Raw genomic sequence first — 15,368 nt, 5'->3', positions numbered from 1 at the left:
GTTAACAGCAACAGAGTAATTAGAGACATAGAGCCAAATCTTTTTAAGCTAGCGATAGCCACAGCAACAGACAGAGCAGCACTCCTTTTTGTAATAATCTGAACTAATTATTTGATTTTATCTTCTTACAGTCTGGCCCATTAAAGACTTGAATTAAGGATTAAGCTGCAGCTCCCATCTGACGCTCTCTCCAGGTTTAAACATTTAAAATCAATAACTTTGACTGCCACTAGGGGTCAGTAGTAAACAGATTCACCTCTCTGTCTGGCCGCCTCTAAAATGATGTGTCACATGAATCATCATGATGGAGTTAGAGTCTGACAAAAAAAAACAAACACAATCTTTCTGTATCATTGAGTTTAATCATCACACCTGCTGCTGGTAAATTGACCCGATGCCAACAAAAACCCCACATTGCCACACAGGACTCAGTCCTCAACAGCAACATAACAATTCAGGGAACTCTTCGCCTAATAGTAGAATGATTTATATTAAAAACTTGGACATGGTTTGCTTCATGTTTAAGGCAGTTTAACTTAAAGTAGGCTCTGCACATTGCAGGTGAGGACATTTGCCAATAATGTGTCAATTTCTGAAGGGTTTCTTTCCTCTAGCAAAGAGCTCACTTGACTTAAGTGGAAGTTTACTTTGACGAGAACAAACATATTAACTGTTACAAAACAGCTATTTGCTTTTCAGAGCACATGGTTGGTTGAAGCAAATATTTCTCCATAGCAAGAACAGCTGCTTCAATAACTAAAACATATTGTGTTTGATTTATTTCTACTTGTATCATTTTACCTTCTAAAGCCCATCTGTAGTATGGTAATGAGTAGCAACTATAACCATTTTGCCTCAAATTGGGAGATTTTATTTAGAAGTTGGAACAAGTTATTATTGTATTATTTTAATCAGGTGATAATTGTTCTTAAGGCACAAAAACAAACAATAGGCCTACTTGTAATCCGAAAAAAAAAAACGATTGTAATCCCGGATCGATAAATTAAGCAGCTTTTAATTGTACAACCTAAAAACACTTAATTTTGCACATTACCAGTAAAAAAAAAAAAAAAAAAGCAGACCTCTTAAAGTTTACATCATCAGAAAGAAAAAATCAAAATCAAAGTCACGAGTAAAAAAAAATCACCTGATATGCTAATTTCTTTAGCTTTCAACAAAAAGACTGCAGCACTGCACAAGACTAATATCTCGTTACCATGGAAATAGTAAGAGATGGCAGACACGGAGTAGAATTAGCTAACTTTCAAATTACAACGCCAATTTACGGTATCAATGCAGCTTGTTCAGGGTGTCCTCTTCACCCTAGTCCTCCTCATTGTGCTCATTATCCCCTCTGTTTGTCCGTGTTAGCATCCTTGATGCCGGAAACATCATTCACCTGTCGTTTATTTATCAACAAAAACCGGTCCAGAACCTGTTTGTAATCTTCGAAACAGCTGAACGCACGCACATCGTTTATAAGCAGTCATTTTGGATTTGTATGAACTTTTTGCCCAGGAAGTCTTTGAGTACTATGATGTTGTTTGGTTTAAAATTTGAGCAGATTTAGTCGTCATCTGTCACGTCACTGCAACGTCATAACGTCCGTGAAAATATGGTTTTCATGTTCATGAAAATATATAGATTGATTGATTGATTGATAGAGAGATTGATTGAGTGATTGATTGATTGATTGATTGATTGATAGAGAGATTGATTGAGTGATTGATTGATTGATTGATTGATTGATTGATTGATTGATTGATTGAGAGATTGAGAGATTGATTGATTGATTGATTGATTCATTGATTGAGTGATTGATTGATTGATTGATTGATTGATTGATTGATTGGACTCTATTGTCTGATCATCACAGAAGTCCCATTTACAACATAAAAAATACCAAGATAGATGCATTTGGCACATTTCAAACACCAAACAAATATTCAATGCCTTTCAAAGTACTTATAATCTTGGAATAAGACCCTTATTCAATTTAGAATTGACAGGTGTAGGCTACAAAACAGTGCTTTACTGTGCCCTTATTCATACGTGGGGCGGGGCAATGTTTCTCAGGTGTGATGTTAATGGTTCAAATAGAATTTAGAATATCAGTTGAGCCAATAAAATGTTAATTTACTCGGTTTACAACGGTTATCTGCAGTGTATCAGGGGTTGGTGAGGGCTTATAATGTCTATTTGAACTGCTGTAGGTAGGCTTACACATTTGTCACTGCATTGTCCCATGTGCAGATCATACAGATATCACAGAGTCGTATCCTTTCAGCAGAAGACTGACATGGTAACTCCACTTGATCCTTTTAATCCCTATTTGAAAACCTGCACTGTATATTCAGGGATAATTTAACTTCCACTTGTAAACTGAAAATCATGCTTACCTTCAAGATTTAACTGCTCAACATCGCTCAAGGCCACCTTTCTTTGGCAGATATCCCCTGGCTCACTTCATAAAAAGAACAATTATGGCAAATTTTAGAACCAGTTGAACTGTTGCGGGTGAGAAGAAAAGATAAAATGCTGACAATAACATAATGATGGTTGAGCTTTCCAACAACTGTTACGGTGGGTGTAGCCTACTTTGATGGCACCTGTGTTAGCCTAGAAACAAAACCAATGCATATTAACATTAATATTAACAGTTCATAGAGCCCTATTTGTCGCATTTTGTTCAAAATGAAATACATGAATTAAGTCAGTACGCAAGTCAACACAGAATGATAAAATCAGACGATAATATAGCTCTGGAATTGTTAAATCGTAACATGACGTTTGACATTTTATTTAATCTGGCTTCTTTTTTCAAAAACTGTTAATCAAGGTGATTGAATATGAGAAGTTGGAGCTTTTGTGTCGAAAGCCTATTAACTCAACATCTGTTTTTATTCATTGAGAGCATTTTTTAATAAAATACGGCCTCTTTTCATAACACAATATGTGTGTTAATGAAGACAAGTAGCTGGAGCTTGTGTTTTACTTTGCTTTTATTTTAGCTATCAAAAGCTATTATTCATGATAAATGTTACAATATTTTCTATTTGCAACAAGAGATCTGAGATAAACTTCTATTTAAGCCTTATCTGGGAAAAAAAAGGAAACTGAATTCATACCTGCCAAAAAATAAGAGCGCTAGAAAAAAAATAATTATGAGAGTCTGCAGCCACACATGCAGCTCTGTCAGGCATTACATCACTGCACTGCTTTGAGCTAAATGTGAACATTATCATGCTCACCTTCTCATGACGATGCTATCATGATGATGTTAAGTAGGAATAAAGATGATGCGCCACATCTCACTCTAGCTTGTTAGCATTCAAACATTTGCTGTTAATCCCTCATCATAAAGTGCAGAAGATGCCAATCGGTAAAAGAAAAACTTTGTTTTTGACCAGATGATAGCACTAAATGAAACATTTTAACATCAAAGTCATCACAGTTTTACTGCATTCAGTCCAAAAGTTTCCACAAGTCGTTGACTACGTTTTTAGACGTGGACTGATATTACCATCGATGGACTAACATGGCAAAAAGTTAATTTACATATTCAAAAAAGTCATGATGATATCATATAATTTGTCTTGATTTATTCACAAGATTATTTGAAATCTACTTATTTTATTACACATTGTGATTCCAAAGTAAAACATCCACGATATAAAAAGCATTATACAGCAGTATAAACCAGAGCTGACAGACAGCCTGTCTCAGCTCCTCAGCGATGAAAACAGTACAAGGGCATTCATCACTTTAGTCTGTATCTCTAAGTCAAATCTTAGAAAAGAAACAGTGAAGTGGGATAAACACAGTCCCAGCAGTGTCCGAGGCTCCTTGAGAGGTTTACACACTTGTTTCCAGAATCACAACAGTCTCGTTTGTGCCTTGAAGGTGAGATAAAAGACCTCTCTGTTCTGCTGTTGATGGGTTACAGAAACTGACTGACTGATTGTGTGTTTAACAGTCAGGACCAAACCCCAAAAAAAAGCAAAACAATTTTCACCTGTGGCAGCGAAACTGGCTCTAACTCAAACAGACTCTGGTCAAGACGAGCGAAACAAAAAGACAAAACAAACGTAGCTGAGGGCGATGGGCGTTTTCCTTAAACTCATACGTAAGAGCAATCAGTTTTTACTATTTAGTTTAATGAGTGTGGGATAATAACATCACGGCAAAATAAACAGGCAGATCAAGCAACTGAAAAGGCAGTTTGTTTATTTAATTTTTGTTCTTTTTTTTTTAATGTTGTTTTTTTTTATCCTGCAGTAGGATAAAGCCTCAACAGCCACGTTGTTTTGTCTCTTCCTCTCGGCCCAGATGCACAGATAAGCCTTCATGCAGCAGCTGCCAGCTGTTGCTACAGTGTTGGCAGGAGAAGTGTGTACCATTGGGTTTGGTCAGTGCGCGTGTACCATGTCACCTTCTCATCTCAGGATTAAGTGTTCAAGTGCACGGTGAGATACTGTGTCCTTTAGGTTTAGTAGGATTCGCCTCGCCTTCCTCCCACGACGCTGCCGCCTCATACTGGGTGGACAAACTGGTACACCAGTCTCTGAGACACATCAGGCTTGCGGATGATGCCTTTCTTGTAGTACTGACGTATGGAGCGGCTCAGCTTGTCATAGTTCATAGCAGGGCGATTCTTTCTGAGTCCCCACAGTCTCGCGACGTGTGCCGAGTCTTCAATTTTAAAAATACCTGGTGAGAAAGAAAGAGGTGTAAGATTAAAAACAGCATGGTGCAGAATGAAAACAACAGTAGGCGCTTTTATGTCGGGCCATGCGGCGAGCAATTGTAGTGTTCCTTATTTTTTCTCAAATACTAAACCACAGAGATTAACATCTTCTTTTTAGAAGCAGCATGGCCATATAGGCAGCACTACAGAGAAAACAGACACAATATAACTTGAAGGAGCTCTGTGGGGTTTTGAACTGCTTTAAGGAACGCTTAACAAGAGACACTGTCCTGGTGGATGCTTCATACTTAAGTTACGACTGATAGACAGTGGAAGTAAATGACCAAGAAATCTAAACATCTAATCATGGATGTAGGAATGCAGGATAGTTTCCATCCATCCATTATCTTTACTGCTTATCGCGGGGGTGCTGGAGCGATCCAAGCTGTCATTGGGCGAGAGGCGGGGTACACCCCTGGACTGTTTGCCAGTCAATCATAGGGCTGACATAATGAGACAGACAACCAGCCACACTCACACTCACGCCTACGGGCAATTCTAGAGTCAACAATTACGAGCATCTCTTTGGACTGTGGGAGGAAGCAGGAGTACCCGGAAAGGACCCACGCACGCACAGGGAGAACATGCAAACTTCACACAGAGAGGCTCCTGTCAGACGCGGAATCGAACCAGTAACCTACTCATTGTGAGTCAACAGCTCTAACCACTGCAGCCCCATGCAAAAATACAATTAAAATAAAAAGCTTTGCCACTGTTTTACAAGGAAGCAAATCAAAATGTGTTAGACCTCATGGTTACAAATCAATGCATGTAGGCAATAACTGAGTGTAAGCGTTCATCCTCATTGTAGACAAAAGAAATCAGGTCATTTTAAGAGTCGATTAATATGTGCATTCATGTTTTCTGCAGAACATTTCAACCTGGAATAGATCAAACTTCTTCTTTACTTCTTTTTGTTTTTGGGGTAATTTTGAAAAGAGGTAACCAAGTGTTATTTCCATGATTTATTCAGTAACTGTTACAATAATATAAACTTCACACCTGTGGAATGAAATGATCTGTATACGTTTTAAAAGAAGTGAAGTGTTAGAATGTAAATAATTTAAGTCTCAATTGAAGTGATTGGAGATTTGATGGTACGAGCTAATGTATTAGTTCAAGCGTAATTAGTGAAAAAAGGTTTTCGAGGAAGTGATTCAATATTCAGGATGTTGTAGTTTAACAAGTTTAATGTGCAGCTTTGAAAGCAGCTGAGACTCCAGCTCCAATGTGAGCCCTGAAAGTAAAGGTTAAGGTGCACACAGGAGAAAACTGAAGTGAGTCAAAACATCATGAAGGGAAAGCAATGATAGTAATCTCAGAGATGAAAGCAGCTGATTTGTCGATTGTAGATAAAACACTTTAATTATCTGAAGTCAGAATTTGGAAAACAGTTTTGGGGTGAAAAAACCTCAGGTCATCCCTCACTCTCTCTCTCACTTCAGCATACATGAACTCTAAATCAGTCATTAGTAAATGAAGGTACCTTTATCTTTGTTGAGCCAGCGGATGCAGCGTCCATAGTTGTGAGGTTTGAGCAGGAGTTCTCTGAGGAACTGCCACAGGTGAATGGGCTGACCTGAACAAGATGAATCTGCCTCGGACCAAAGCTCCTCAGCAACTAAACAACAACAACAACAACAACAAAAAAAAACAGTGAAGTGAATCACAGAGACAAAAAATACCTTGAACTTTATGAGACAAGGCCCTAAAGATTTCTAAACTAACTGGGAAACAGGAGACACCAGCTCGACTTTAAACTATGAACCATGAAGTTCAAATTTCAAATTATTTTTAAGCTTTTCTTTTTATTTCCAAAGGGACTTTAAAAACAACATAAACGTAACATCAACTAACATCCTGTTTGTTTAATACGGACTCTAAAAGTGTGTGAACATTCAAAAAATAAAGCAGTCATCTTGGTTGTTTACAAACAAGCCTCCACGGTCTAAATCTGCCTCAAATAAAATAATCATTAGTCCCGGCCATCAAACATGAGCTCCTACATTTGTAAGGATCCCAAACTGAGAGATAAACAACAAACGCTTAAAGCATGAAAGTCGAGTCCAATACGTTTTATAGTTTTCTTACTGCTACTTTGAGGAGTTTACAAATGTCCATAGCTGTTAGTTTTGTCTGATATTATGCAAGGTTACACTGGAAAGCAGATTACAGTGTAATGTTGAAAATAAAAAATATATAAAAAGTGAACCTACCTGTTATTTTTGTTTCTCCGACTGAGCACCTCTCTTTCATCCAGGCAGCTGGAGAAGAAAAGCATAATCAAAATCTTTCAAACATTTCTGAAACTTCTTTCTTCTCAATCAATAGAGGACTTTATTTCGCTGATAAAAGCCTAATTAGTGATTTTAGAACAGATTTGACTTGAATACTTGCATCTACTCATACTGTACAGAAACAGCATCAGAACGCTGTACACAATGTAAGTGAGTATCTGCTGACACATCATGCTGGAGCTGCAGAAGGTTATAAAGGGCATGATTGAGTAAATAAATCAAGCACACACACACCTGACTTCCATATGTCGAGGTGAGCATGCAGCGTGTCTCCGCACTGCGGCGAGCGCTGGCGAAACTCCTCCTCACTCATGGCACACAGATCCTTTCCTGTGAGGTCCTGGAAGGCCTTTCCAGCATGGGGTAACCTGTACAGGTGCTCAGTCCACAGCAGCCACTTCTGCACGTTCCCTGTGTTCCACTCCATGGGGTCTATGAAAAAAAAAACAGAAAGGGGATAGTGAGAAACTACCAGCTGTACATACAGTAAGTTAGCTGGTTGAGGGTTATTCCTCTAGTGATAAATCATATAGAGTCAGGCTGAGTTGATAATCATGTAAATTATGCTTTATGCCACTACAGACCAGTAGAACAGGTGACTGCGCTAAGTTTATGACAGCTCGAGGTCTTACAATACATAATTCTGCTTGTGTTTGCTTAAAGAGCAGGAGAGACCTCGCCCATAAGACTGTGTATACACGTCTAATGTCAGGAGAGAAGCATCTCTGTCACAATCGAGGAGAACTCATGCAAAGGTTGGGATTAAATAGATCCTGGAGCAGGCAAACACGGCTCTGCGTCAGTCGGGATATGACTGAAGAGATCTGTCAACTTCCCTGAGCTATCCACACAAATATCTGTTGAATCAATTATCCCTTTTTTTTTCTAGCAACGCATGAAAAATGTCCTGTGTACTTTAAAGATTTGAGTCTTTGTCAGATATATTTCCTACAACGGTAGCGCACCTCTTGAACCTACAGTAGCACGTGTTCAGAGGACAGAAGTAATAATTGTATCGGACAACTTTTAACTGTTACTTTACAGAACTATTTCTACTTTCTATATTCTTTTTTAATTTTCAAAGACAGTTTTGTTACTTTAGCGTTAACACCCTTTAAGGGGGATTTTGATTATTATTGATCTTGTGATATTTGGTGTCACTTCCCCAACAAGAGGGCTGACATTCAACCTCACTGGATGGCTAAAAAAAATCAACATATCAACATATCTATCATTTTTGTAACATGAATAAAATTATGCAAAAATTTAGAGCGGAAAGTCTCTCCTCGTCTAACTGATAAGCATATTTAAAGAAAAGGTTATGGTAACGATTTTCATTTCTCTTTTATTTGAAGTTAGTTACTGGGGTTGTTAATTACATCATCTTTCAGTCTGTAAAATATCTAAAAATTGTTAAAAATAAGTTCATCATTTTCCAGAGCCTTATTTGACATCTTTAAATTTTGACTCTTTATTTACCGTCTGCACATTTTAGAAGCTGAAGTCTACCTGATGCTTCAATAGAGAGGTTGAATTTGTTCTAGTCTTTTTGATCAGTGTCTGTTCTTCTACATGAGTAAATAACACAAGTACTCTGCCACCTCTTTAGGTGTGGTGGCAGGAAGCCTACCTGGGGTGATGTTGAGCAGTTTGCAGGCGGTTTCGATGTCCTTTAGCACTTCTCCCACCACCATGCTCTGCACCTGCTCCAGAGAGCGCTCCTCCTCCTGACCCTCCAGCCCGGGAGAGAGTCCCTGCTCCTGGCTGTCGATGACGGGGCACTGCTCCGGTTCATCCCGGGGCTCCATACGAGTCATGGGAACAGCCAGTGCCGGGGAGGCATCCGAGACTTTCACCACATATGTGGCGTCCTCAGTGAGGAGCATGTCAAAGCAGGAGAGGTAGAGGCCCGGCACGCTGGGTTTGGTCTCCTCCAGGTCCCAGGGTTCACTGGAGCCTCTGTTTCGCTCCAGGATGGCGAGGGAGTCCTCTGTTATCCCAATCCTGGACCCGTACACAGTGGCCTCTGATAAACTGCCCACTGGGTTTGACATAACTGCAAACTGGGGACAAAATAATTGCCAACAAGTGTCAGATTTCTAACTGTTACTTATACATGAGCATAAAGAAAAGACATACAAGCGTATAATAGTTACTTTCAGCATTGCAAATTAAGGAAAGATCATCATTTTGTCTTTTCTATTCTAAATCTAAAAGAATCAGCAGAGCAGCTTGGGACAGAGAATTCATAATTACGTTAGCAGTCAATAAAAGTTCAAAAACTATCCTGTGAAAAAAACATTTTGAAAAATGTCACCAGCTTGAATTTAAGAAGTGTTATAAATACCTCCCCTAATTGTTCCTTTACTGTAATTGTCCAGCTGCTAAACAAGATTGAGATATTGTTTAGTAAAACCCTCCATCAGAGGAGCTCTGTGAAGGAATCCGTCTTTGTAACATGGTTTGAGGAGAACTGAGGTGAGTTCTGCTTGATGCTCTATAAGAACCCTAATGGAGACACTGAGGGGAATGACCCTCATGAGAGTTAAAACACACACAGCGCTGATGGGCATGGGGCAAAATGGATTTGACTGAGTCTCTTATGTGTGGGTCAGTGGCCCAGAATAGATGATGTGTTGGGGGTAGGTGACTCTTATTGAGGCCTGTAGCAGCTCTGCCGCCTGCCTCAGCTTTCAAGGTGCCGTCTGTCTCCACTGTCAGCTGGAGATTTTAATCAAGTTAGATAATGTGGGCAAGAGCGTGCACCGAAATCATGCACGAAACAACCCAGGAGTCTGTTTTATAAAGACGACACTGATAGCTTTTCAGGAAATTGCCGTCATAAGTGTTGCTTTATGGACCTCAGCTGTAGAGCAAGTGTTGCAATGTCAGGGTGAAGTCGCATATGGCAGCCATAATGTGTACCTGCCACAGCTGGCTTATGGGAAGGCACACTGCTGTCACACACCAGGTTATCAGCGGCTAAAGGAAGTGTGCTTCCACACAGCACATGTCGGTAAGTAAAGGCACGGCTTTATTTGTCAATACGCCCAGAAATTAAAAAGTGATAAAACATTTCCCAATGATTGACTTTAAGTCAACCCAAGTCATTTAAGAGGGTAAAATATCAAATAAGTCCAGCTAGGTTTAAAATAGCTGATGAGAAATAAAATGATACTTTTATATGCTTTTTTTTTTTTTTTTTTTTGCATCTGAGCATTTGTTTTCTCCACAAAGGAGATTTTGTTTACGATGCAATTTGATTGACATGTCGCTTGTAGGATTTGGGAGAAGCTACTTGTAGGTACAGCACAGACCAGGAGAGAAACATAAAATGATTGGAGAGGATCTTCATTATTTGTGAACAAGCCGTCAAATTCAAGGTGCAAGCACTACCTTTAGTTAATTTCCAGGTATGGTTCTCTTATTGGTCTTAAAATTTGAAAGGCTCAGTCAGTAGAGCAGGCGCTCAGTGCACAGAGACAAAGTCCTCGATGCATCGAGTTGCCTTGGACCCTTTGGTGCATTTCAGTTTTCCAGTCTCTATTCAGCTGTCTGTACTGGCAAAAGGCTAAAACATATATATTTGCACAAGATGTTTTCTGGTTTAAACAGCCAAAACCATACCTGAATATTTACTTTAGGTAGTGCTTGCAAATTGGAATATCTAGCGAAGACCCGACTAATGTCCTTGGTTGAGCTTTTACTTTGTGACTATCCATCAGGCTTTTAATTTCCATTATTGACCTCTTGAAAACCCAATTTTAAGCATAAACAATCTCTCACAAAGCTTAGAACTAACCTTTCCCATGATGTTTTCTTTGTTGTTTAAGTTTTTGTTACTTAAAAACCACCTTATAAATACTTTTTTTTAATAAAACTTAATATTAAATTAAGTTATCTACCACTGCCTCCTAAAAAAAAAGATTCCCCTTCTACTCTTTGGTCCTCTACCCCCCACTGTAAAACCTCCTCCCCAGTTTCCTTTTATCTCCAAATTTCTGGTAAGCTATAACCCACACTCCCTTTCACTCCATCAGGAGTCAGATTAAAAGCCGCTGGTATCCCAGCCTGGCTGCTGCGTGTCAACTCTGCTCTGCAACAGCTTGCGCTAAGCCCATTAGCAAAGCAAATTTAGCCATATTACCTTCTTCCAAAAGGAAGAGGGGGCACAAGGAAAAGACACAAACACACTCCCCTGGGGAGAGGGATTAAGACCCTGACTGATCTCTAAATGAGTTTGGTCAAGACGCTGATATTCATTTCAGGAGCATTAAAGCTTGCTCCATTTACTCGGCAAAGTCAGCCTTTGACATCGACGGGAAGAGACTCCCTCCATGCAGGCGTCCACCCTGGGAACCACATTTCTTCTACATGCCTGTTCTCTTTTAACTTGAAGAAGGTGATTCTTTGAGGGGAGGTTTGTAACATTACCATGAATTTATATCAATGTAGCCGTGTTATTTGAATAATGGGGATGATAGGGGAGGGGTTGCATTTATATTTAGAAAGTGACTTAAACATTCAATCAACTATTGAAGAAGTTGCTGGTTATGTTTTTCTTTTGATTGACTAATTCATGAATCGTCTAACTGTTATAGCTTTACAGGTAGTTTAAGAAGTTTCCTTAGGGTTATAGTTTACTTGTATTAATTCACACCAGAATCAAATGTTGTCCTTTAAATGCATATTTTACTTCTCTGATTTTCAGTGGCTTTTTGATGTGCTTTCAACTACCTGCTTTCACATAAAAGCTGAAAAAAAAAAGTTTTTTAAATGAAGTAAAATAGTGTATTATTCCCAAACTCTTCCTGAAATAAGAGAGGTAAAAGTTGTGGGCCAGTTTAGACAATCTAGCTTGAAATTAACTTGTTAGCCCATTCATCATTGTTGCCGAAACAACGAAGTGACAGACGTGTTTAGATTAAAGTTAATGAGTATAGATTAAAGTCTGCTCTCTCAGCAGAGTGTTTAACCTGGACGACTCAGTCTGAGCTGAAAAAGAAAAGAAAAAAAAAGGTCATCAGTGAGGTTTTTCGAGAAGTGTCTCAAATGTTCACCACGGTGCTCGGCTCTGTGCTGTTTGCGTGTGGAGTTAGAGGAGTGTGTACAGCCAGGCGTGACTGTTTGCCATGTGAGCGTCAAAGGGAGATTTCGTTTTTTTCCCCCCTTGTTATTATTTCTCATGGGAAACCTGGATCAAATAAGGAAGTCTTTGTTCTGAGGACAAGGAAAAAAATAAGTTTCATGTTTGTGTGGAGCTCTCTGCCTAATATTGCTGAGGGTCTGTGTATATTTGTCCTGGCTTCATGGCAACAGTGACATGTGCAGGTGTTATAAACTAGGTGCTACACTTTGTCTAGTTTTAAGTAGAACGTTTATGAAATGCAAATAAAAGGTTGATTTTCCTGTGCACTTATTGTTGTTTACAGTGTAAGTACTTCACAGACCCCACCTTCCTATTTCCTGTCTGAAACACATTACTTGTAATTATACCCATCTTCTATTCCTGGATGGTAATAACTGCCATTATTGGTGCACTCGATGATTTGTATCGGCTTTTAGTCAGGTGCGCTGGCATTCGGCCAGTATCCAACAAAAGAAACATTCAAACGCTTTGGTCTTGGTCCAAATACATTTTCGATGGAGGGCTGTATTTGCAGTTAATGATGCAAATGATACACGTCACCGATACTGAGATTGAACCTGCAGGTTGGAGGTGTTGCACGGACGGCTGGAGAGAGGAACCTGTCACCTGTTTGTGCAGACAAATCGCAGCAATGTCTGCGATACAGGGACTGTGAGGCCTGAGGCATGAGCTGCTGCAGCTGGATGAGAGGTGCTGATTGTCAGAAGATAAGAGAAAGCAGGTTTTTTAATAGTTGTCAAAGTTTTGGTAAAAATTGGAATAGTCAGCACCTGCTTTAGGGGATGATTTCTTTTTTCTCTGACAGGAGAAGTGTTTCCCATCCATGTTTTTTTGCACAGTTATAATGAATACAAAATGTACAAACAGGTTGGAAACTGATCGTTTGAAAAAGTTTTAGTACGTCAAAAAAAAAGGTTCCTCTTTAGTGGAAGAGTCAGTCTATCTATTAAAGCGAAATGTGCAATGTTTTCTAACATTCATTCAAGTCTGTTCAGTTGCTTTTCTGTATCCTTCCAACATCTCCATTTTTAAAAGATGTCGCCTCTTGCTCAGTGTGGCCTTTAGGTTGAGCTATAAATACTTTAAGTATCCATCATGATCGGAAAGCAGCTCCTAAAAACTATTCTGACTTAGAAAATGCATCTGTGAAATATTGATTTCTGAAACAATAGCTTCTCTTTAAGATCATACTAATATTCATCATTATTAAAATAATACATCCGATGTATAAAGAGCGTTTCAAGAACTCAAAGACACTGTGGAGTAGTAAAAAAAAATAGAACGATCAGAACATCATTGTAAGAACAAACTAAAAAACATTGTGACATTACACACAGGTCATATAGACGACATCACAATCCTACATTAAAAGCTCTTTTGAAAAGGTGAGTCTTGAGTAATGATTTGAATGTGGATGGGTCAGTGCAGTGTTGAATATGTGTCGGGCTGAGCTCCAGAGGGAGGGGGCTGCTATGGAGAAAGCTCTGTCCCCCCAGGTCAACAGTAGAAAATGTTTCCAGGGTGCAGTATGGGGAGGGTCTTACCTTTAAAAAGTTATACGTAGGATCATTCCAAATCCATTTTTTTATATGTATAACAGAGTCATGAATAACAGAAACTCCTAGCATTGTACCTTAAGTTAAACTTACTCTTATCAGTCTTATCTTTCTTAATTGTTGCCACATTTCATTTTCACCTCCGATCAAACTCATCATTCAATCCCTTATCTTCTCCTGGACAGCAGGGAGAACATTACTTTGAATATGTGTGTCAGCTTATTGTTGTGGTTTTTTTTCTTTCTCTTTTTTGGCAGTAAACCACCAACAACCCCCCAGACTTTGTTTATCTCACCACATTGTGTTCCCTATCTCCATGTTGTGTGACAGAAATGCCCAACTGAAAAAATAAACCGCGAAGAAAATAATATAGAAAGCAATAAAAAGAAAATGTCAGTCAATAAGATAAGAGCTTTTTTTTTAACCATCTCCACTTATACCCTGCACCTCTGACACGTTCCTACTTCTTTGAGAGTCTTTTTACAGATTCCTTCAGGAATGATTTTCTAAAAACAAAATAACTTAATTTAATTATTTATGATGCTTCTGGTGTCTAGTAATCATTTTACTAGTTAAGATTTAGCTGTTGCAATGACATAGCAAAAGAAAAATGCTTATCCAAAACCAGGATATGGATAATATATTTACTACCAATCAAAACCTTCAGTAAAAAAAGAAAAAAAACACTTAATTTCTCTCTGGTTTCTAAACCAGATAAAATACACAGAATATTCCTTTCTTCCACTGATATATACATGATGACATAACCAATTTCTATGACAGGTGCAACTGCAAAATTTCACAATAATATGCACTTGTGAAAAGTGGACACTTTTTTGTATGCAACTCCTGCTTCATAAACGCAAATGTTATTCTGTGAGCAGGCAGCTCTGTATTCTTCAACACAGCACATATTTAGGTCATTGTGTATCATTAGTGTCTTCTTACCGAGGCAAAGATGCTCTGATGGCTGGAGGCAAAGACTCGTCAGGATGGGAGATGATTCAGTGCCGCTCTGGTTCTGTTGAGGATGAAGGACTTTCCCCAGCTGCAGACCCCCCCACACTCAGCTCACTCAGGAGAACCCGGTGCTACCTGAGGACAGAGGTGCAGCAGACAGCAGGAACCCTTCAATGTGCTTCTCCCCTGATGTGTGTGGCAGAGCCCCCAGTCCGAGGCCTCTGACCCTCCCAGCCTCTTGGCTACAATTACACTTAACCTGAAAGTCACAGCCTAAAGCACAACTGCAAACTAAAGCTGAAGAGAAAGCACCTGCTGGGGGTGTGTACAGAGAGAGAAGGAGCAAGGGAGAGAGTGCAAAGGAATTCCTGCACCATTGAATGCAATTTATATTTATAGGGCAGTCATGTTTACTTATGCACACAGTCTTGTGTGCGCGTGTGTGCGTGTGTGTGTGTGTGTGTGTGTGTGTGTGTCTGAAGTGCCATGTGTCTTACAGATTAGCTCAGACCTCTTCAAACACTACTAGTTGACCTCAGAGCTCTATAGGTGACAGACTTACAGACAATTTAAAGTGATAAGAGACTAAAGAATATAAAGTGTTGCTTTGAAAAAAAAAAGAATTGAAAGTGACTGTTGCACTGCAGTAGCCAAGTTTA

The 15,368-nt window shown here is 39.2% G+C and overlaps 1 protein-coding gene across 1 annotated transcript; it reads right to left on the bottom strand.

Moving 5' to 3' along the window:
• Nucleotides 1-3,585: 3,585 nt before the first annotated feature.
• LOC109981800 (SAM pointed domain-containing Ets transcription factor) lies at nucleotides 3,586-15,065 on the bottom strand. The gene is made up of 6 exons (XM_020630760.3): nucleotides 14,698-15,065; nucleotides 8,675-9,107; nucleotides 7,279-7,476; nucleotides 6,964-7,011; nucleotides 6,234-6,368; nucleotides 3,586-4,710 (listed from the first exon to the last, which is right to left on the bottom strand). The coding sequence occupies exons 2-6, from the start codon at nucleotides 9,096-9,098 to the stop codon at nucleotides 4,532-4,534; spliced, it is 984 nt and encodes a 327-aa protein (XP_020486416.1). The 5' UTR covers nucleotides 9,099-9,107; nucleotides 14,698-15,065; the 3' UTR covers nucleotides 3,586-4,531.
• Nucleotides 15,066-15,368: the final 303 nt, after the last annotated feature.

This window comes from Labrus bergylta, chromosome 5 (genome assembly GCF_963930695.1).
Source record: "Labrus bergylta chromosome 5, fLabBer1.1, whole genome shotgun sequence".
In the NCBI taxonomy this organism is placed as follows: domain Eukaryota; kingdom Metazoa; phylum Chordata; class Actinopteri; order Labriformes; family Labridae; genus Labrus; species Labrus bergylta.
The sequence above is the reverse complement of the archived record's forward strand: the minus strand, read 5'-3'. Positions and strand labels throughout refer to the sequence as shown.

Excerpts from the sequence above, each read along its gene's own strand:
- LOC109981800 (XM_020630760.3), bottom strand. The coding sequence starts at position 9,098 with ATGTCAAACCCAGTGGGCAGTTTATCAGAGGCCACTGTGTACGGGTCC. Across the intron at positions 7,012-7,278 it reads CCTCGACATATGGAAGTCAG|CTGCCTGGATGAAAGAGAGG; the intron begins GTGTGTGTGTGC and ends TTTCTTCTCCAG. Across the intron at positions 6,369-6,963 it reads CGGAGAAACAAAAATAACAG|TTGCTGAGGAGCTTTGGTCC; the intron begins GTAGGTTCACTT and ends GTTGTTGTTTAG.